The following is a 23882-nucleotide window of genomic DNA, read 5'->3' as shown; positions in this document are numbered from 1 at the left end:
TGATCAGTCTGTCATTCTTAATTCTTGCCTATGTCTATTTATTCTGTAACAAGTAATAACATGGCTATCACAGTAAAATACAACATGTGACACTCATCGGCCACTTTATTAGGTAGATCATACTATTTCTGGATTGAGCCACCTTTTTGCTTTCAGAACTGCCCTAATTCTTTGTGTCATGGATTCAACAAGGTGCTGGAAACATTTCTTACGAGATTTTGGTCAATATTAACATGATGTCATCACAGTAGCTGCAGATTTGTGGGCTGCACATCCATGAGACGAATCTCCCATTCCAGCACTTCACAAAAAAAACACACTTTTGGATTGAGAGCTGGTGACTATGGAGGCCATTTGAGCACAGTGAACTCATTGCTATGTTCAAGAAAGCAGTTTGATATGGTATGAGCTTTTTGACATGGCAGATAAGAAGATGGGTACACTGTGATCATACAGGGTTGGACATGGTCAGCAACAACTTCAAAAGATCGTCTTGACCATTTATGCCCAAATGCATTAGGTTGCTGCCATGTGAAATTTGCAATAACAAGCAATTGAACAGCTGTCCCTAGCAAAGTGGCTGGTGAGTGGATGTCAAACAGTTTAATATGTGACTGCAGACAATGTATTGTGTTTGGGTGCAACACGCTACACCTGGGCAATATATGTCTATTATTTGTGCAACATAAAGAAAAGCTACCAAAGGACAATACACAACACCATTGTAATTTTTTGCCATTGTGTGTTCATACATTATGCGTGTGCCCATGTGTATGTGATTCCTGTGGAATTATTCATCTTTTTCTATTCTTGTATTCTTCTGCTTTTTGTTATTCTTGTAACTGCGTTCAGGAAGAGTCCAGGACAAGTTTCCCCACAGGACAATACAAGTTTAACTTACGTTATCATCTGCCCGTTGGATTTGTGATTGCACTGCAAGCATGAAACTATTCAGCTTCTTATAAAAATTAAAACAGTAAACAAGGTGAGTGCTATCAATGTAAAATTACCCAAAGCCAAACATGCCTATTTTAAACGCGATTGTATATGATACATGCTTTCTATGTAGGCTTACAGTTGTGACTTTCTGAACATAATTCACATACACCTTTCCTGGACTAACTGTGATGTGTTTTTTTTTTCTGTAAAAATAACAATACATAAATTTTTTCTCAACAAAACATATCTTTATTCTCATAAACATCAGGTTCTTCAGGAACACAAACAGTCACAAGCACAAACATTTTCAGTCTATTTTTTGGGCACAGTCAACATCTTAAGTGAGCAAAACATGTTCTATCACCTAATGTGGGACTTTTCAGATCCTGACTTGTGCCGACAGTAATGTAATGCTGTATTATCTGAGAAAAGGAGAGTCTGGCCCTTAATTCTGTCACTTCCTGGTTTGCTGTGAGGGCCTGAAAACAAAGGACAGTTCACTGATGAACACTCAAACATGGTTTTCCACGAACCGTAGTACAGTAAAGTACAGTCGACCAACTCAGTGCGGCATGTACCCATCAGTGCTTTGCCCTTCATTCACAGTCCTATGTTTTGTGTCAGACGCATAAGGACAGCTCTGCATGGCTTTTGTTGCCTGTTTTGGCAATGATAAATACATCTTGTCCCCCACTCTACATGTGATAGAACGAAGCAGCTGATTCACTAGTTACTCTATGTAAATATATATATTTTTTCTCGATATATCTATATATTCTATGTATGGAATATGTCTATGTAGTATATATACTGTATATATATACTTTTGGTAGGGTTTTTGAAAACATTCAGGTACATTCACTTGACCCTGTTATGTATTTTTTTCTTCATACGAAAGATAAGCACAGACAAATGTTAGCAGAACTACTGGCCATGAAGTAGCCTCCAAACCAGGAAACAAGACATTTAGCATCCCCCAAAACTAGAAGAAGCAAACAAAACACATTTCTCAATGCTGGTTCTTAAGGTACCAACAACAAGCATAAATATACTAAAAGACCTCTGTATTAATCTATAGTATAAAATAGCATATTTTTCTGGACTTGACAACAGTTTAAATTAGCTCTAATAATAGTCTGGATGTACATGGTTCCACAGGTAGGTACATGAGCTGGCAATAACAGGTATATACCGGGTAATACCATGTTTTTCTTTGCATCTTTACTAAGTCAACAAAAAGTACTCAGTCAGTGGTTAGAAAGCTTAACTGCAAAACTCACTTCTACAATCACTAGTGTGAATAGACCCTTGGCATATCACAGAATACACACATAGGCAGTACTCACCAAGTCAAGGAGATAGAACTTGGCCTACAGAGGACCACACTGACAATAAGCCACATTACGCATGAACACCGATTTTTTTTCCAGAAGGCCACAAGGACAACACTTGGTGCTGGTAAAAAGTGTTCCTTCATAGGTCCACGTTGGCAGAGGACCCCAAATTTACCCTTAATGACACTGGGAGATTTCAAGTCATATCTAAAATCAAAGATTTTAAGTTAAAGAGCAATTCAAGGATTGTGTAGAAATAACGTTTCTTTTTACCTGTAAAATTCCAAGGCCAATCAATCAACTGTTTGCCAATGTGACAGTAGACAGTGTGCCCTTATCTGCAGATGTACATTTCTCAGTATCTTAAAAGGCCAGTAAACCCAAAATTAATAAAAAATATGATTTCATTTTCATATTGTGGTATAAAACCATGCATGAATCAAGAAGTCCTCTTTGAGATTGCTGCCTCTACCAAAAACAGATAATGATTAGAATTTATTTGTGCTCATACTGTTATAACAAACATTTTACAGATTAGTTCAAACGTGACAACAACTGACAGCCATGAATTGCAATGACACAATTTCATATCCAGGCTATCACCCTGTGTGATTATTTTCAATGAGTTAGTGGAAAAAATGTCAAACTGATGTCTGAAAAAAAATAGCACAAACAACCCCATTTTCTCATGTCAAGGCATGGCTTTATATCACAAGAGATAATTGTTTGACTGACATGACCAAACTGTTAAATGTGTCAGCTTCGTTACTGTATAAGTTACCCTTTTAATGACATTTAAATAAGTAGTAGAAAAAATATCCCAAATGGAAATTAAATATAACCTCATAACAGAAACAGAACAAAACAAAAACAAAACAGTGCAATTAAAATATTGTGAAGAATGCTGTTGTTTATAAAATTGTTTTCTGTGACCTAAAGAGAACATCCCTTACAAATTGTAACACAGAGATCCGATTTCACCAGGAGTTGAAGTATTTGTTTCTTTTTCTTTAGAATTTCTTTTGGAGTGAGTCCACTATCTCACTTGGTGAAAGAAGAAAGCAGTGCTAAAAGACATAAGGGAAACTCTCTATCCCTGTGCTGCTGTTTGTTAACTCTGAGAGTGTATGGGGAGGTCTTACAGCAGGGGGCTCCCTGCTCATCAAAGAGTTAGGCTGGATAATGTGGACTTGGAGCAGGAGTGTCCAAGTCCCCATCAGCGTCAACCTCCTCCTGGCCTGAGTACGAGCTCAGGGCGTCCCAGAGCAGGCCGGGCTGCTCACAGTGGTGGCGACTCCTCCAGTGTTCCATAACCCCTTCTTTAGTCTCCAATACCTCCCTGCAGAGCACGCAATTAAAAGCTCCACCTGCTGCAAGGACCCCAAGGCTTCTACTGCTTTTTGGTGAGGATGTGGACCCTCTGTCCTCCCCCTCTTTTCCGCATTGGTGGGACATGATGTGCCTCTTAAGGTTGGAGAAAGAGAAGAACTCCTCATCGCAATTGCCACACTTCACTAGGTTGCGCTTCTCGTTGAGCTGTCGCCAGTAATGTGCAGCGTGCTTCACTAGCTCATTCTCAGCTGCACGACCATCCCGTACAGGTTGACCATCTTGGAGTTTAACATGGACCTGCTCGCCATGCACATAAAGCAAGTGCATCTTCATGTCAGCAAACGTTGGAGTGATGGCTTGGCAGCGTCCACATTTGATCTGCAGCTCCACCGGATCTTCACGATCCTGCTCTTCTGAAGTTTCTGGTAAGTTGACCCTGGTTAGTATAGAGAGTATAATTATTTTTAACAACTATTTAGGAAATAATTTGGCTATTCAGGTTATCAATCATTTTATTTAGCATTTTAACCTGTAGGGCAATATCTTCATCTGAAAAACATATTTTACAATGAAGTAGTGTTCTTCAGTTAAAGTAATCAAGAAAAATCTCACCCCTCTGCAGACATATCATCCTCATGATGGCTGATGGATGGCTCCACTGTCAGCACCACCTTGTGGACCTCCCTCAGGTGACTAAAATAAACCCCCACATATCCAAAGGCCTTCTCGCAGAACTCACAGCCTAGGGACCGACGTGGGCGTACCTCAGAGTGGTGAAGCTTCATGTGGGTGCTCAGACTGCCAGAGTGAGCGTAGGCTTTTCGGCAGACTGGGCATACATATGGCCGACTGTTGGTGTGACTGTTCATGTGGCTCTGAAGGTGATGCTTGAACTGAAAACAGCGGCTGCAGGTGGGGCAGCGGTGAATGGGACGGCTGCCAACAAATACTCTGGAGTGGGTGGCTCCTCTCAGGTGAAGTGTCACTGGGGCTGGTTGAGGACAGTCCAGGGCCTTGGATGTGGTAGTTGTGGGGAGTTGATGATTAAGTAGAAGCTCCTGTTCTTGGCCATCTGGTGTGATGGCAGGCAAACTAAGCAGTTGGGGAACAGTCTCCATAACCAACATGGGCTTGGGTCGGATGCTGCGATACTTCTTTGAAATATCAACTTCCTTTTGTTTGGAACCTGAAACAACTGCTGGGGGTTTCTCTTGAACCCTTCTACGGAAGAAGGACAAGGAGCGCTTTTTTCTGGCCTCGAATGCCAAGATGTCTTCCATTGTCTTTCTCTTTCTTCCCCTCTTCTTGCCAGATGGTTTCTGGAGAGTCCCCAACACAGGCATTAGTGTGGTCTTGTTGTGCGTCAGGAGAGTGGGGTTTGGCACCTGGTTGTGACCCAAGTCCTCTGCAGTTTCAACAGTCTTGGATATAGAATCTAATGGGCTTAAAAGTCCTGCCTGGCAAGATAAACTCTTCTTTTCTGGGGACTGATTGAGCTTGGCTGCTGGGATCAGGGTGCTCTTCATTTTAGAGTAAGGTAGAATGGGCAGTTTGCCCTTGGGTGGGGATGGGATAATCTGGACTGCTTTGCTGAAAATGGCTGGGGACAGGACAGTGATACTGCTCTGGGGCTGGGCTGCAGTAGATTTAGACTGGCAGAGTCTCACTACAGTTGTAGTTTCCTCTGGAGATTTGCATGGTGAGCTCGTGACAGCAGCAGGAGTATACTGAAGGTTTTGAATAAGGCTGGTAGTAGCAGGTCTTTCAGAGCTGTCGGGTGCTCGTTCCAACTGTGAACCTGGGTACAGGACAGCATTGTCTGGGAGTAGAGCTGTGACAGAGATGTCTGAAGAGGCTGGGTCAATCAGAATGACCTGCTCTGAAGGCTCCTCTTTGGGCACTAAGGTTTCCTTAGTGTGCTTCGTCTCCTGTTGTTTTTTCTTCAATTTTGTACCACTCACAGATGTCTGTGCGGCCACAGAAATCTTGGAGGCTGTTTTCAACTTGGCAGCAAGTGGTGGTGATTTTACCTTATCTACAGTCCCCTTGCTCCTGGCTGGCTGGTATCTTGGAATTGGCAACTTGAGATTCCGTTGAATTGATGGCGTTTGTTGATGTTGTGGTTGCGGTGTCTGGGAAGAGACAGAAGGGGGCAGCGCCACCAGAGAGAAAGTGCCATCCTGACCTGCTATTTGCATGAGTGTGTAGTTTTGTGGAACAATAATGGACTTGGGGGTTGGGGCGACGGTAGCCTCTGGGAGGGCAGAGGGAGGATGGCAGGAGAGGACAGCAGGTGAGGGGGAGGGCACCACAGCCGGGGCCTTGGGGGCAATACTCCGGAACTGAAGGCTCTTCATCTTAAGGGCTGGACTTAATAGCTACCAACTGAAACAGAAAAAAAAAAGGAAATTAAGTTTTTTATGTGAAAACTATGATGCCTTTACAGCCTTAACTTACCCTTGAAGCCCTAACACTCAGTACTTCAGGTCCCCCCCATCAACAATAACTCAAACGTATGTTTGCAGTCTTATTTTATAAAACTGCTTCATGGGAACTATCTAGATGGCTATGTGACTTTCTGTGGTGTCCTCTTCAGACTTACAGCATCATATGTATAAATGTGACCTCACTTCACAAGGCCTCAGTGTTTCTGTACAACCCCAACAGCAGACAGGCAAAATTACAGGCATCTGCACATGTGTCACAAGCTGTCCTATTACCAATGTTTCTCTGGTAACACACAGAACAGTCACTCTCCCCCAGGCTAAGGACAGACTGCCCCCTTTGATTTGAGCTCAGCATGCTGCCATGGTACATGCTGAGGCTCTTCAGGGGTTCCTTATACCCCCCCTCACTTCCTGGAAGGATCAGCCAGTGGAGCATGAAAGCTGCCCAACGGCTGTATCTTTACCAGATGAAGAGGGGCTCCCCTCTTCACCTCCCCCTCCCACTGACCAGTACTGCAACCTGGCCAGAGGCAATAAGGACGCCCCTGAAAAAGAGCCCTAGATACAGTTTATCATCCCCGTCACAAACAATGTTTTATGGTTCTCCAACAAGAATAGAGCCGTTTCATTACTATTTTGGGGTTGATACAAAATACTGCTCAAGTCTATGTGGAACCTTTAGCCACAGAGTGAGGTTTTAAACAAGTCTTTATTATCCAAATCTACCATAGAGTTTCCATCCATCCATCAAAAGCCACAGGTATGGCTTTAAAAACAAAGGCAAAGCTCCCTTCATTTATATCAATACTGAATCTTTATATCAAAAGGAGGGATAGATTACAGCTGAATTCTTCAAAGGGTCTAATTGTAAACAGATCCTAAGGGTTTAAATTTCACATTATGACCTGACTTCAATTACAGCGTTTAATACAGAGTTCCAACTCCACTCTGTAATACCAATCAGCATAAAGTTCAGCAATCTGGACGTGTCATAAGGGCAGATATTTAACAACATAATTCTTCAATGCAAATTTCCATTTTCAGAGTAGTCTGGGAAAGATTCTTTAAAGATGCAGAAACTTAGAGGAAAAGAAAAAAACAGAAAAGGGTATATTGTTTAACAGCTGGAAGTGTTTCTGTGTGGAGAGATTATTTATACAGTACCCCTACCGCATTACGACTCCATAAAACTGAAGGTATTCCTTCTCTGTGTGGATAGTTGACTCCAGTTTGACTGTGACTTTGGCTGAGCACAGAGTGGAATAAAACCATGGGATGTGTGTTCCTCTGGGTATTTTTATATGGCTATAGAAGAATGGGACAGAGGCAACGCTTGGGGCTTAACTTCACCATGTGAAAGTTTTCTGTGTGATATAAGTGGAGAAAAGGTAGATTGGGCAGCAGCCATAATCCTTGTGTGACAGATGATTAGGCAGATGTGATCTGACACCAAGTCGGCAGAAGGTGGAAGATGAGGCAAAAAGCCAACTACATCTTACACAGAGCTTGTCCTGACAATTTGACATATTAGTATAGAACTGCAGTAAGCAAAGAATTTCTATATTTATTAAGTTCATGTACACAAATGTCTCTATCAGGTTATGTTCTTTAGGCACTGGCTTTACAAGCATTCTTTACACAGATGTGTGTGCACAGACAGATGGCATGCAGAGCACACACACAAATATAAGAGGTATAGCATGTGTGATTATAACATAACTCATTTGTGATGGACTCAAATGCAAATGTCAACATGCTTTCAAGCTAATGGTTAGCAGGTAATGATTACTATGTTCACAGACCTAGCTTTGCATGCTTACATTTGCTTATAAGCACTTAACATCTAATATGACTGTGGCTGATGGCAATCTCATTAGTGTTTGAAGGCAAGGTATCGTAAATATCAGTTGACATGATGATGGCAAAAGATAAAGAAACCATCTGCCCACAATCAAAAGCTAGTTTGGGAACCATATCTCACATTTGTGCAACGATTCACATCAAGATGTGATCTACTGTCAGCACTACATTTTATTTTATTTATTCTTTAATATGGACCATACTATGAGAAAAAAGGTTATTTTCCTGAAACATATACGCCATCATTTTTCTAGTTATAAGTCTTTCTTAATAACTGATTATGTGCATTTTGTAAATAAAATGAAATAGCTACCTGCAATTGATAAGTTGCAACCATGGATATTGTCAGCCAGGATAGAGATAAAGCAATGTTAAGAGGCAAAAAACCAACAAAGTAAAGACACGGTATTTTCAAAATTGTCCAGACAGGCTTACAGGTAAAAAAAAAAGAAAAGCAAACCGTTTAGAACTATGGCAATGACATCCTGTTTATGTACTAGAATATGGTGTTTTCAAATCAGACTTGATTTTCAAAGTCGCAAGAGAAATGGACGATGGTAAAAAAGCCATCCAGTCACTGTTCAAACAACAGTTAGAATTTTAATAGTATAGCTTGACACTGATCTCTATGTACAAGGACTCAAGGCTACTGCTTTAACTCCCACTTTCCCTCTGAGTTTTGCTGCAAGAAGGTGAGAAGAGCAGTTGAGAGTCACAGCATACTTTCCCTCATCAGGACGCGATCACACTAGCAATCCATACCGTGCTCAAGCCTGAATGGTCCCCTCTTTCCCATTCCCCCTCTGGCCGGCATGGCCCACACTCGCACTGCTCCAGGATATACCAGGTCTCAGCACGATTACCTCTTGTACATAACGTTGTAATGAAAAACATGCAAAGCTTCATGTTATTATGAAATATTCTCAGTTTATAAACAGCAGACTCAAGAGGAAAAAAAAACAAAAAATGGAACGTGCAGCAGAGTCCGCATCGGAACATCGGCTCTACACCTTCCACGTAAACGCTGGTTGGCTATTCAGTAAACATCATGCAGACAGTTTTGTTTGCGTTTATTTGAAGACATGACTCTTTGATCCAGCTTTTCACTTGGGTCATAAGTGTTCAAGTTTTTGTTTGGAGAAAGATGAGAGAAAATAAAAAAATCAACAGTCAGTGCATTCAAACCCAAGGCCTACAGAAGTCACTCTTACACCAAACTTTACTCTTCGCTGTTGACTACATCACCACACTCTTGTAGTCAGTGCTCAGATGTTGACCAACACTGCTCTGCGTTTTGAGTTTGGCCTGACAGAAGCTCTTTTCTGTGGACTCTAGAAACAGTCCTTTTGTTGCTAGTAACATTCAAAGCTTGGAATTGGCATTACACCCATGCAGAAGTAAACAAGCTAACCAGAATTATAAATCAACAGGTAAGATAGTAGGGCACTCGCTAAGGGTTTAGATGACCTTTACAGCGCAGCTGTGTACAGGAGAAACCTGCCTGTCATCAAGGGTAAAACAAACGTAATTTGATAAACTTCTTTAAGACATTACCTTTGGCTAAGAAATTGAGTTTATTTAAAGGATTATGAAGGGGTTCTTTAAGCTTAACTGCAATTAAAGATGGAGCAGGCAACTTACCATTTCCAAATCACTTCCTCCGCCATTCTTTTTTGCATGCTGGATTATTTGTGGCTCATACGGAATTATATAGACAGTTCTGATAATTCACAACACGTGCACAGAAAGTGGGTAGAAAGAGAGGTAGACATGAACAGACAAGAAAGTCATCCAAAGATGTAATTTATTCTAAAACAAGGGATTGCAGAGACTATAACCAGCCTGTGAGATCCACACATTGCAGATGTTTTATTCACTGTTTTTGGGATGTCAAGAAACTTCCAATAGATCAAACAACATTGTTTCAAAAATAAATTACCTTGCTCTAATGTGTTGAGGGAAGTCAAATAAGTGAGTGGAAGATTTCAGACCATGGGTTCAAATGCACCGACTGTTGTTCAGGAGAGAGTTTTTGATGTCAATGCGTTTTTCTTTACTTGTGCAGTTATTTTCTTTCCCGCATGATACCACAGACAACCAAAGTTTATTTTAAAATAAATGCCTGCAAATGTTGTTTGCACAAGTCTACAGAGAGAGAGTTGCTGCAACTACAAATGTAGTTTTTAGCCGTAGATGTAAGGAGAATTGCTGACCTAAGGACTCAGAGGAGCTTCTAAAAATTGCGTTCTCATTTTATGGGGGTTTTTGTTTGTAGAAGAATGAGAGAAATTCTAATTAGAATCTTTCAATTCAGTTATAAATCACTGACCTGCATGGCCCAGGAGATACATTGAGTATAAAAACTATTAACAAAGGTACAGTTTCAGTCTGTAACAATAACTTTAACTGAAACTGTGAGTTTCACAACAGTGAGTGCCATCGTACTGGCCCTGTATGGTTCTAAAGGGGTATAGATCACATTGGGGCAAAGGCAGAAATCACAGGGAGGCCACAGATGCTACTCAATCTGCTGCCGCATTTGAAACGCCGACCACTCTAATCTGACAAGAGTCAGAGATCAGGGTGAGGGGTAATGCAAAAACCTGGTTTTTGTAGAGAATGGGAGAGGCAGAGAAGAAAAAAAGGGTGAGGGGTGATCCACAGAGACAGATTATCAGGTAAAGCCGGAGGGGTGAGAGGTGAGGATCTTGCTGTTTACGCAGGAGACAGGTCAGGGTTGAGCAGGAGGGCATTGCAGGGAAGGCCAGGCATCCACCTGGAATGGAATGGAATGAAGTGGACTGAACAAGCAACACACACACACACACACACACACACACCGTCAAACCTGGACCTGGGTCACATGTGGAGGTGATCGAGCCAAGACTGATGGGCTGAGCGGCAAAAACAACCTACCTATTGTTAAGCAGTAATGCTATTTAGTGAGAGGTGAAAGCACTGCTCTGGAAAATGTCAAAACACGGACAGTGCTGTGTTTGGGTAGTTTCTCTGATGCATTCTCTGCCTCTCCTCTGTCCTGCTTTACTGCCAGCTATGGTTAAAACTGCAGAGTCCAGCGATTTGCCCCCAGTCTGTGCAGAGTGTGCCAGGGAACAAACACAGGACAACCTGGCCTGTCGGTCAAGTTTTGGACTGTGTTTGTTGACAGCACAGAAAAGAAGGTGCAAAAAATATAAGCAAATATGACTCCTCAGTGACATACTGTATATCATGGTATTTATAAGAGAAGGGTCCGATGTATTCTGCAGCAGTGGCACAGTTCATAGCCTATGAATAATCTTGAATTGCACTCCCTTAACTTCCTATGAGGACAAACAACCAGAGGAACAAAACCAGACATTTCTCATCATCTTGAGTGATAGAATCGTCATTTTAGCGAAACAAACAAAAAAAAAAGTTCTTTGACGTTACCTTCCGGATGTTGATTGGTCGTGAGGGAGAAATGACAAGTGAAGTGTTCTAAATATTGAACTATTTTTACCTGTGAACGCTGTGAGCGCAGCACAAAAAAAAAAGCCTTTTCATTGGTTTTGTTGAGGAAATGGACGCAAGCTGCACAGGAAATGCTGTAAGTGGACAAAGGCATTTACATTTCTATGCATCATCATTATTAAGCAATATCTGTATATAAATGCAAATTCTGTCGATTTGTGGACAAAAGTTTGATAATTATAATATTACGAGTAATATTGACCTATCAGGTGTAAGGAACTGGTTGCTTTGGGGAAAACAGTCAACGAGGAGAGCAAAATAGGCATGTATGCATTAGTCATTGCAACTAGAAGAAATCAGCGATATCCTATGACAACTTAGCTCTTTATTAATTTCCAAATAGAAATCTGCATTAAGTGCATATATCAAATTGGATACATCTTGTTTCCAAACTGCCAATTCCATTTTTTTTATTTAGACCAGGCGGCTGGTCTATAAACTATGAACAATATCGAGTTCACGTAAAAAGGAGGTTGTGCCCCTCATCCTTTTTTATTATCTGCTGGCAGCACCTGAGACCTGGAAGTATTAGGTGATTCCCCCGGAAACCAAATCATTATCAGACTTTAGTCAATGTTCTATGAGATTGTAATGAGATTTGACGTGGTTATTTATGATACTTGCATAAACGATTTAAGAAGGTTTTTTTTTCTAATTAAGTATATTTTTTACACATAATAAGCTCTTTGACTGTTCTGGAGTGAGCAATGAGAAAAACTACAACATGGCATCTGCATTGTGGGTACATAAATAATTCAAGTTTGGTTGAGGCTACATCCAAACCAGCTCCCTGCTAAGTCTGCAGATAGGCCACTTTAGACCCCGTGTGGTCTGGTTAAATTGCAGGTTTGTAAAGCATTCAGGACGACAGAGTTCTCAGCAATGTGCTCGCAAAGTCTGAAAGTCTGCAACACCGTCCAAGTCCACAATTTCTATCCAGCTTTTTTTTCTCTTGTGGTGAGTTTTAAAGAATCCTCCTGTATCTGAAGTGTTTCAAGTCCGAGCAGGGAGCAGAGAAGTGTGAGGTTTGTTATCTCTCTTGTAGGTGAGAGCATCTCTCATCTGGGACTGAAAGATAGAGCTTGGAGATGGAGGGGGGATCTGGAATGAATGTGTGTGTGTGTGCCTGATTGAGTGTGGATCTTGGAGGGAGGGCTACAAACCCAGCAGAGGCCAAGCTCCCCCAGGTTTTAGCCCAGATGAAAGGCCAGGATCTGGGCTAGATAAGAGGGCAGATCACAGGGGGTCGGGGCCAGCCGGCTGTGAGAAGCCATGTCCAGCGGCCATTTTTCTCAAATCTTCTCTCTCTCTCTCTCTCTCTCTCTCTCTCAAACACACGTTCACAGCATGTTAGGCTAGTAAACCTGAGAGAGTTGGAGAGGTATTTAAAAACGTTTAAAATGGTCTTTATTCTTTATATACAATGAAGAAACATGATATGAATCTTGCAGTCTAAAAGGATATTAAGCTCATCCCATTAGTTTTGTCCTCCTGAGTGAACTGAAGTGTTATCTGTGCTCAATTGCTTCTCCCTGCACGCATGCTAACTGCTCATCTTTGCTCTCAAGCCTAAGGTGAACATGTGTGTGCGCAGAGGAGCTAGAGACGGGAGCGAAGGCGGTCATGGGGAAAATGAAATCAGTGTTTGCAGAGGTCCTTGTTTCATCTCAGAGCTCTGCTGCATGAGAGGGCCAAGGAGTGGGAGAGGAGGGGCGCGCACACACACGCGCACACATGCACACGATTTAGTAGCCTCTCCTTTTACCTTTTCGGCGACCCACAAAAAGGTGTTCCAAGAGAGAACATTACAGCAACATATGGTATTCACGGCATGCACACAAACACACAACCATATGTCATCCACTGTCACCTGAGCAGATCAATGCAGGGAGAAATCCATTCCAATTAGGATCCCGCTGCTCTGTCTTGCATGCGGATGTAGATGAATCGATATAGAAATCCCACAGCTAACATGCCAACCCTCTTAGAGAATGAGCTGAACTCAAATCCTTGATGTTTGCTTTCATTACTTACTTAGAAATAAGAACATTGATTTACTAATCACTTTCATTTGTATTTAAACACTTCTCTTGGAATGAATGTTCCACAGCTGAGCTGCAAAAAGTGCTCCTACAAAAAAAGAGTTTTAGGATCCCATCGGGAGCAGGAAAAGAAATCACACGTCAACATTTACTTTTTGGTTACAATTCAAAGCAATTATTCATATTGTAACTTCAACTATAGCATTTCTATTTGTTTATATCAGTTTATAACAGTTCACTTTTCTGTATATTTTCTGTAGATATCATTTATGATATCATTTATGGAATTCTCACATTGTCTTCTGACAATTGAAAACACATTTTTTGTCTACAAGGTGATCAAAATAGTTTAATTGTATTTTATTTAATTCATTATGTAAAAAATAAATAAATAAATAAAAATGATTTTTACATGTTGGATTGTAGGTTTCTGAATGATGGGTATCATATCTAAGTGGATTGTTCAGAAGAGTTTCTGGGAAAGCAGCCGTTGATGTATGAAATGGGAAATAAAGTTTTTCACAATAGTCACAATCCTTTATTTTATCCTATATATGTCCCCAGAGAGTGCACACTGGCGCATTTGGCTACTGCTGCTGTTACAGAGATCTGTATTTCTGTTTGTCTGACGCTGTGCTGCTGCTGCTGACCTCTTCTGAGCCTTCACTGGTGTTGCACCTGCATCCGGATATCACTCGTCAACCTTGTTGTAAATACATCCACCGTGGGTGCGGACGCAACTTTAACTATGATGACACAAAATCTATCCAGTCTTTCTGGTCTTCTACTCCCCGTCCTACAAGGAAATCTGTATGGACTGCTGACCACAACGCGCTAGCATACCCTGCTAGGTTGACCAGCGTCAAACATGCTAACAAGGTCAGCATCGGGTTATTCAACACCCGCTTGCTCACCAACCAAGGTCTGCTTCTTTACGATCTTATCAATGATCATCAGTGTGATTCTTCAACTGAGATGTAGCAGCAGCCAAATGTTTTCTTCCAACTTAATCAAACTGCTCGGCCGGGATTTGTTTACACCTGTCAACCCTGTGCATCTGGCCAAACCTGTTTGAAGAACTCCAGCCTGGTTTCCATCCCCTTCATAGCACTGAGACAGACCTGGTAAAAATCTCAAATGATCTCCTGGTGGCAGCTGACCCTAGACTTTTAACAATGCTCATCCTCCTTGACTTAAGTGCAGTTTTTGACACTATTTCTCACATCATCTTCCTAGAAAGACTAGTCTTAATTGGACTCACTGGCACCTCTCTCAGCTGGTTCAAGTTACATCTCTCTGGCCGCACTCAGTTTGTTAAAATCCAACACTTTAGTTCAGAGCTCTCCTCAGTCACTATTGGTGTTCCTCAGGGCTCTGTCCTGGGTCCTCTCCTTTTGGTCATCTTCCTCTTCTGTCACATTTTCAGGATATTTGATTTTCACTTTTACTGCTTCGTGGACGACACCCAGCTCTCCAAGCCCAATTCCACCCGCCAACCTTCATCCCTCTCAAACTGTCTCCTTGAAGTTAAATCTTGGTTCTTGCATAACTTTCTTAAACTTAACAGGAACAAAAATGAAGTTTTTCTTTTGGCAGTAACCAAATCCACTCTGGCTAAGTATGTCATCTCTGCAATAATCATCGACAACTCCACAGTCCATCCCTCCCCCCAAGTAAAGAGCCTGGGTGTCATCCTCAACAGCCCTCTCTCCTTTGAAGCACATATCAATAACATCACTCGGTCAGCATTTTTCCACCTTCGCAACCGTCTTCGCCCATCTCTCACACCCAACCTGGCACTGCCATCCAGGTCAATACCCTGGTCACTTCCTGTATAGCCGACTGCAACTCTCTCCTCTCCGGTCTACCTTTCAAGCTACTCCTTAAACTTCAACTGGTCCAGAACTCAGCTGCCCGGATCCTCACCAGAACCCCCTCCATAGACCATCTCTCCAGTCCTTTAACAACTCCATTGGCTCCCCGTCAAATACCTCATTGATTTTAAAATTCTCCTTTCTCACCTTCAAGGCTCTCAATGATCTCGCACCTTCGGACCTTGCTGATTTCCTTCACACCTACACACCCTCCTGGACCCTCCATTCTGCCTTAATGCTCCTCACCACACCTCCTTTTCGCTTTTCATCAATGGGGTCTTGAGCGTTCAGCCAAACAGCCCCCCAGTCTCTGGAACTCTCTCCCACAATCCATCAGTGACATCAACTCTCTCCCCACCTTCAAAATCTCAACACAAAGCTCATATTTTTAGATTTGCCCATTCTGTATGATCCCACATTCCTGTGTGTTCGTGTTTTATTGTCTTGTTTTTTTCTTCCATAAGGTGACCTTGAGTATCCTGAAAGGCACCTATAAATAAAATGTATTATTAAATACATACTATCTAATGACCCCCTTATATGCTGAAATGTATCATTCCTCTCGAGTAAACTAAGTTGCTGTTGGCCAGTTCGACTGATTATTTTTTCAAAGGGTTCTCAGTATAGGTGGTCAGTGCAGACAAGCTGGATCTTCAATTAAAACGAGGCGCTGCCCTTTGAAGGCAGGATGCTGTAAACCCCTGACAACCAATCACCTTTGACCTGATGTCCAACAAGGCCATGTGTCATCCCGGGGAAGCAGTAATGTCTTCAACCAACCGTACTCACACATGAACCAAATGAGCAGAAGACCGCACACACAAACACACACTCCGTCACGTGCACACGCGACATGTCTGCCGGCTCTGAGTGGCGTGGACGTAGAGCCGAGGTGACAGCAGTGTGTCACAGGGTATGTGCACATTCAGAGGTGTGTGTCCAAGGTCTCAAGTGTTAACATGCTCCTCCCCCCTCGGGCAGCCAGCCCGGTGTCAGCCTTCCAGACTCTGCTCAACACTAAACCTTTACCTGACCTTTCCCTCTGCTCTGACATTTGGACCCCGGTGAATAGGTCAAACAGCACTAAACAGTGGTGGAGAAATGGAAGTAAGCTGACGGAGAAAAGCGGCTTGACAAAGCTGAGAGGTGACAACAGATGGCAAAAGTGTAGGAAATGGTAAATGGAACTCAGCTTGTTCCATTGGTGCTTTTCTAGTCTTCTGACTACTCCAAAGCGCTTTTACACCACAGGTCACACCCATTCACACACTGATGGCAGAGGTTGCTATGTAAAGTGACCATCAAAAAAACTAATTCAATTCATTCACATGCACACGTCTCCAACGAAGCAGCGAGAGCAACTTAGGGTTGAGTGTCTTGCCTAGGACACATCGAAATTTTGCTGCAGGAACTGGGGATCGAACCCTCGACCTTTGGGTTAAACTGACAGCCGAATCTACGGGCTGAGCCATAGCTGGAAAGACCCTTAAGTTCTGATAAGACTCGTATTCCCACTATTTTGTATCAGGAATGTGCAGTCACAGATGTATGAAAGTTGCTGAAGTACAACGACACGCTAAGATAGCAGAAAGAGTCAAATGCTACAATTACTATTGCCATTTTATTAATGCTACATTGATTGGATGTATTGACAGTATTTTTAATGATGGTGACAAAATGATAAACAAAACAGTTGAGAATATATGTGATCAACTGCTCACAATTGCAGTGCCATTTCCTGAATATTATCTGCTTGGTTCACACATTAGTTTACCCAAACATTTGTGGATATTCAACCGGGGGGCTAGCAAAAAGTGTGGATAGAGTTAGGGTAAAAAGTTTGGTTGTTTGTGTTCATACTCACTCCCTTACAAATGTGGGGAAAATATCATGATTTTTGTGCCTGTGTAAATAGGGCTACGGATTGAGTGATGCCCCTCTAAGCTCGACTGGGACACCAAGAGAAACACCTGCGCTCCTGGTCCCACCTTAATGATCACTCACTGCAATGGGGGAACTTTAATGGGGCACTGGAAGGAAGGAAGCTGCCAGCTTGCTAATTTTAGACACTCTGCATCTCAGATGAAATGCAGGAAAAGGCAAAGGGGAGGTGTAGAGGGGCAGGGAAAGTTCTCAATCTCTCACTTTCATGACTTTCAGTGTCAAGTCTTTCACACTATCATTACCCCCTGAATCCACTATAAGAGAGTCTCATCGCTCTTTGATTCTCTGACTCATTTCACCCTCTCTTCCTGTTCCCAGTCTTTCTCTCACTCTTCCCGTTATCAGTCCTCCTTCTCTCTCTTCCTCTCTCAAAGCTTTCTCTGTCTCTTCACCCTTTTTTTTTTTTTTTTAAACTCCCTTTCATTCTCACCTCCCTCCCCTTCTGTCTGTACCTGGGTAAATAAACAGTGTTGTGTGGGATGCTAATTAGAGCAGGTTCAGGGACGTGATGAGCCAGGAGACAGATAAACAGCAAGGTGGGGAGGAGAAGAGATGAGAAGAAGGGGGGAAGAGGGGTGGAGGTAACCCACCCAAGGGCAACACAACACAGACACAAACACGTCAGCTTAGCAGTGAAGGACAGACAAGAGGGGCTTTTGGCTTTCAACTAATGTAGGGTAGCTTTGAAAAGATAGGTGGATCCAAGGTGCTGATAAGGAGTAAGGTGCACTCAAAGACAAGGGGGCACCTGATGGAGCTGCAGCAGTAATGGGAGGATGAGGAAACGTCATGCAAACGTCCTTAATGATGGCAGCTACTTTAGAGCTGAGGTCCACTGGTATGAGATCAAAAGAATATGCAGATAATTCAAACCGGTCTTGTCTTGTTAAGGTGAGCCCAAGCCTCTGAAAACAGGTCAGTGTGAGGCAGCTTGTTCTTATTTAACATAAGATGTCCTTTCTGGAGGGAGTACGCTGCTGGACGTGAAGGTGAGAGTGCAATTCTACCAACAAGAATGCTTACATTTAGAAACTCTGATAGCACATGTAGCTTAACTTCAGATCACCTCTTGAAATAAATGTCTGCATGACCTACATTACAGAACTTTAGACCCAATGTGTAGAACCAGTTCTGACTGAAGTTAAAAATATGAAGACTTAAACCTGTAAACTAGAAGGGTTAGTAGAAGGTCGCTTAGCTGGGACTTTTAGGTGTGCTTCCTCAAAATAATATGACGTGTAGGGACCTGGATCTATATGAAGTTCTCGGATATTATTTAACCCTGCTAAATATATATATATATATATATATATATAATTTATTTTTTTAAAGTCCCTGCTTGGGGAAACTAAACAAAAGGTAGTTGTGTGTTCTATTAAAAAGACATCCGTCCTCCCAATTTCCCCCTTTGCCCTACGGATAAGTTACATAACCTACCTTATGGCCCTTGGTTGCAACAGTGGGCTCCAGCATCCCAGAGTCCCCCTCTCAAAGTTTTCTCACACCACCCACCACACTCAGAACTTCTATTTCTTACTTACTCTACCTCCTGGCCATCATAAACTTACACAGACACAGGCTCCATGTAGTCACCAAGCTAATGCTACATACCCTACCTCATGGCCCCCACAAACGAAATGCAACTGTTCCTGGTTTCAACATAGCACAAAGAGAACACAACAGAAAATAGAAAGATACACGAGAAAAGTCAGAGGAGAGATCTCAGCTTAACTCTCAACCTAATCTGTCATCTATTTCCTTTTGCACTGAAAGGTAATTGTAGCACCATTATAAAAACAGCTGCAAAACAAGGAGTTGTTCATCCTCATTACTTTGACACATCGGTGGAATTTCAGAAGAAAAAGATACTTTAGATTTAGACAAAGCACAAGTGGTATACGAAAAAAAAAACAGATGCTGCTTTTTTTTTTTTTAAACTTTGTTACTTTAGATCAGTGGTTTTCAGGCCTACCAGCAACTCATATAGGAAAATTGCAAACCAAAGTTTAAAAATTCACCAATCACTATTTATTAAATGTAGACTTGTGACAGAACAAACAAATTAACAAAAACCCCCCAAAAAAACCGCTTCATAAAATGTTGACTCAATATTTTATCAGGCAAACTTTCTCGACCCACTAAAAACAGCTCTATGACCCATTTTGGACCCCCACCCACTAGTTTCAAATCATGCCTTAAGTAGGGTACACACAACAAGATCTTCTGCCCTATTTTGATCTGCTCGGGAAACGATGGGGACGCCCCGATTTGATATCGTACATGTTAAAAGTGTTCAATATTTACAATCAGAAATCCTGTTGTGTGGAAAGAACACCGAGCACGGACTTTGTGAATTGTGACGTTGAACGGAACAATAACCAATAGGGGAGCAAGATGACTGAGGCAGGAAGCACAACAAACATTACCATGGCGAAAACAGCAAACGCAAAGCACAAGGTTTAATGGATGTCATAAATTTATGACCAACTGATTGATTTGTTCCTGTAAAATAAACCACATCTAAATGACGAGGAAACGTCTTGGACCTAAATGTTCAATTCACACCAAAGCTGCGAGTAAAATTCCACCGATGAATCAGCTAGCCAATCATATCAGCTAATTTTATGGCAGATATGCGCCACGTGTTGATGCACGTACATGTGCAGTTATTTTTCAGTTGAGTGACCATATTGTCTTCATTAAATATGTTTCCACAAGTTTTTGATAAGTGCATTTGAGGGATCAACACAAACAATTTGTATATCTAGCTCTTGAAGGTAGATCAAAGACAGATATCAGCCGATATATTTTTTTCCTAAACAATATCGGCCCCAAAAATTGCATATTGATCGGGCCAAGAGAAAATCACTGCCATTGCTTGAATTTCCGTATTTCTCAAAATAGAACCAACTATAACGGTACACACACTCCCCACATCTTCTAATTACTACAGTTGCATGTTTGAAACTGTGCAAAACAGTTATCATTTGTATTCTAATCATTATATCCTCATATCTCTTCAGTGCTCGGAGCTGTTCCGGTGAAGTGGCTCTGTGGGTAACAGAGTGGAGTAGAGCATGCTTATAAAACAGCTCCTAGGGGCAACAATGTGTTTAACTGTGAATAAAAAAAAAAAACAGGGGCTCCAGTGAAAACACTTCTTTCTTCCTTTTTCTGCCTCCCCAAATTTGTTTCCTTGATTCCTGAATGTGAATTCTTCATGTCTGCCCGTCGTGTCTCTGTCCACAATTTGAGACTTTGCTAAGGCGTCTTTGTCAGGTTATTAAAACTGTAGGAAACTCTGTCTGGCAGGATCAAAGCCAGCCTCGGACCGTAATGATCACTGATGCTGCTGTTAAATTAACCAGACGTGAGCGCTGTTCACTCTAATGGGGGAATTTTCGCTCTGCTGGCAGCGGAGGTGAGTGAGAGAGGCAGCGGACCAGGTACGAGAGTGGACAGAAGACGATGTTAGCAGATTGTGTAAACACCGTCTTTAATGTTACTCCGAGATGTTTCATGATGAAAAAGACTTGCTATGATCCCAGATTAAAGGCAGAATGGTAATGACAGGTGCAGGGGAAACCTTGCTGTTACAAGGACTTGCATAAGCTTTTAATCTCATGATAAGTCCAGCACAAACACTGATGAAGCGTCGGAGAGAGCGGAGGGGATCACGATATAACTCTAAGAGATAGCAGAGGAGAGGGGAAATGTGATGGCTGGATAGATGAGCTATTTTTATAATGAGGTCAGAGTGAGCTGTGGGATCTCATCCTCCTGGGACACACACACACACACACACACACACACACACACACAGGAGAGTTGTAGCAATGTATCACTACTGCAGAGAGGGCTGCCTCTCTCCACAGGAAGAAGAAAAGGAAGTGCAGGAGGAAAGCCCAGAAGACTGTTTTTAAGGATTTTAGTCATGATCTGATAGGTTGGAGTGGTTCATGTTCTCCCTTTAGTTAAAAAGCATCAGGACTTTTTCAGTATTAAACACAAATTACATTCAACTTGCCTTTGCTTAAGAACACATGAAATCCCCCAGTCCCTACCGCAAACCCAACACAACAGGAAATAGTGCCACTTCTCTCTAAACACTTTCCTTTTACCTATACCACCCAGCTTTATTCTCTTAAGAGCTTTTATGATTCAATGTTTCTCTGTGGGATCAATAAAGAGATCTTAAAACGATAAAGATCCAATCAAAAATTGTTTACCGATTGGATGAGCTCCTCAGCTGCTCCCTCACTCCTCTTTCAGGGTGGTGCCCGGGAAGTGGTCTCCCCCCCCCCTCCACACTCCCCCTGTGAAGACATCAAACACCAAGCCTTAAAACAATTTGTAATAGAAAAAAAAAAAAAAAGACAGAATAAAAACATTTATAAATCTGCTGTTAGTAAGGAGTCCAAGCTAACAGAAGCAAAAAAAAAGAAAAAGAAAATCAAAAATATTTAATAGATATTTTAAAATATAGAAAATATATTTATCCATCTTTTAAATCAGTACATGGTTAAGTAAGAAAAGAACAATCATTGTATTTAAGAGCTCAAAATTTAAGCCATGGCCTATCCTGTAGCTTTGGGCATAGCCCCGTCTCTACACAGAAGCCTCCTGTACGTACGTAGCCTGATGTGCACCTCCTCAAAAATGTGACTGCTAGGTAGCGTATATTTCCTGCATTTACATCTCTGGCTTCGCCGCTCCTTCCAAAATAATCTACAAGCCATTATAATCAGCTGCTGCTTAATATTATCAGCTCCAACTTCTCCAGCTCCAGTTCTTGGTTCATGGTTTCAGTCGCCATGGATTCCTTTCCACAAACAAGCAGAGAACGTGGTGGAGCCTGAATTTGCACTGTCCAATGTGCCTTAGCACCTCCAGCAAGACTGGGGGGTCTCCAGTCTCTTGGACCATTATATTGGGGCCGCGGGGTGAATAGTTAGGCAAAAACCTAATAGGACTTAGCTACAACGTTGATTTGACACACAAGTATAAATCGGGCTTTAGCTTACAGTAGCCCCTTTCAGACAGGTTTTTTTTTCTTTAAAAACTAACTGAACACATGATGTATGTACAAGACTAATTGTGTCTTATCTTGTTAAACTCGGACTGATTTTATAATCCATCAGTTGAAAATACTTCTGACTCGAAGCATAATTCCCTAAATTCCAGGAAGCATTTGGAGATAGGTGCAGGGTCTCTCATGTGATCTGTCTGCATCATTAAGAAATTGTAAGAGGATGCCACAACAAAGTATAGTCAGCAGCTATATAGCATGACTTGTTTCACAAACACACCCCTTACAAACACCCGCTCTTGTACCCTCTTGCTCTCTAAATGCCTGTCGCTTTGGCCCTCCATTAAGCCGAGCAAGCGCTCGTTTAGCCGGTGTCTCTGCAGTTGGGGACGCAGGCTGCCCACTCAGTCAGATCCAGCCGTATTAAATAAATAAGGAGTGCTCTTCTGTGTAAATTATTCATTTAACACGCCTTATCCTCTTCCAACAACCTTGTTAGAGCAACTCAGGAGTGGAGAGGGGGCGAGCGCGGGGGGTAAAGGAGGGGAAGCAGAGGGGACGAGGCAGACACGGCGGCTCATGTGCGACTCAGCAGAACCTGTGGTGCATCTCTAAGCTCTCTGGGCGTTCAGTCATGGGGGGGGGGGGGTCTAATTCGCTCTGACACCTCCTTTGTTTCAGGGGGAAAAGAGCTACATGCACACAACTACACATTTACTCACATGCACACACACATTGACACAAACTTAGAGAGAAAGAGCACAAGAAAGGAATTTTTAGTGCATATTCATAGAATAATCATTCAAGTTGTCTGGGTAAATTATTGAGAAACGGGAGACTGGAACACGCAAGGCTGGAATGCGGAGCGTTTTTTTTTTTGCTGCCTGAACTCAAATCAGACAACATAGCAAGTCATCCACTGAGAACATGCTGATTCTAATGAGCCAGGATGGGGACGCGTAGAAAAATGCTTATTGTGAAGGAAACAACAGTTTTGGAGATTAAGCTGGAGGACAAATGCACACAGCTCCAAAAGTTAAAACAATGTTACTCCATGCCTCTGACTGTAACTGCATTCAGGGCAAATGTACAAAAACACTTATTCAAGGTGAAAGTTGTACTCTTATAGAATTATAACAAAATCATGCACATGTGCAAAACTCTGATTTCAATATTAAAGATCTCATTAAGGGGAAACAACTTTCATTGTCAACAGAGCAAAAATTACAAGTCAGGAGTCAAACTGCATTTAAATAACACGTTTATCTGTACACGTCTGTACCACTCCATTAATACTGAAGCATTAACTGTAATACACTCCAGGTATGATGGGGGGATTATGTGCAAAAGCTTGAAGTCTTAGTTAACATGGTTTACCTGCAACTCCAACCTCTCCTGTGATCACAATGAAAGCTTGTTTCGAGAGGAGCATGAAAACGTTGAAAAGTAATGTAAGTTCCCCTTCCTCTTTAGCCACACCTACGGCCTATGTCAAGTACTGTACCAACCAACGGGGAGAGAACAGTTGATTGTGACTGGGAATGAAATGGTTAATTCTCAGACAGTCC

At 42.0% G+C, this 23882-nt stretch overlaps 1 protein-coding gene across 2 annotated transcripts in view; it reads right to left on the bottom strand.

Annotated features, from left to right (window-relative positions):
* Positions 1–1165: 1165 nt before the first annotated feature.
* The window catches only part of znf438 (zinc finger protein 438), a 52264-nt gene continuing 29547 nt past the window's right edge, over positions 1166–23882 (bottom strand). Inside the window, exons 2-4 of one of the 2 annotated variants that reach the window (XM_079360856.1) lie at positions 21515–21601; positions 4218–5990; positions 1166–4041 (exon numbers count right to left, since the gene is read on the bottom strand). In XM_079360856.1, the coding sequence (XP_079216982.1) occupies positions 3444–4041; positions 4218–5962 (2343 nt within the window). In that variant the 5' untranslated portion in view covers positions 5963–5990; positions 21515–21601 and the 3' untranslated portion in view covers positions 1166–3443. The remainder of the gene's footprint in view (positions 4042–4217; positions 5991–21514; positions 21602–23882) is intronic. The other variant, XM_079360857.1, reaches the window with a different exon arrangement.

The sequence above is a fragment of the Symphodus melops genome (genome assembly GCF_947650265.1).
Source record: "Symphodus melops genome assembly, chromosome: 14".
In the NCBI taxonomy this organism is placed as follows: Eukaryota; Metazoa; Chordata; class Actinopteri; order Labriformes; family Labridae; genus Symphodus; species Symphodus melops.
Note: the sequence above shows the minus strand (reverse complement) of the source record. Positions and strands in the feature narration are given on the sequence as shown.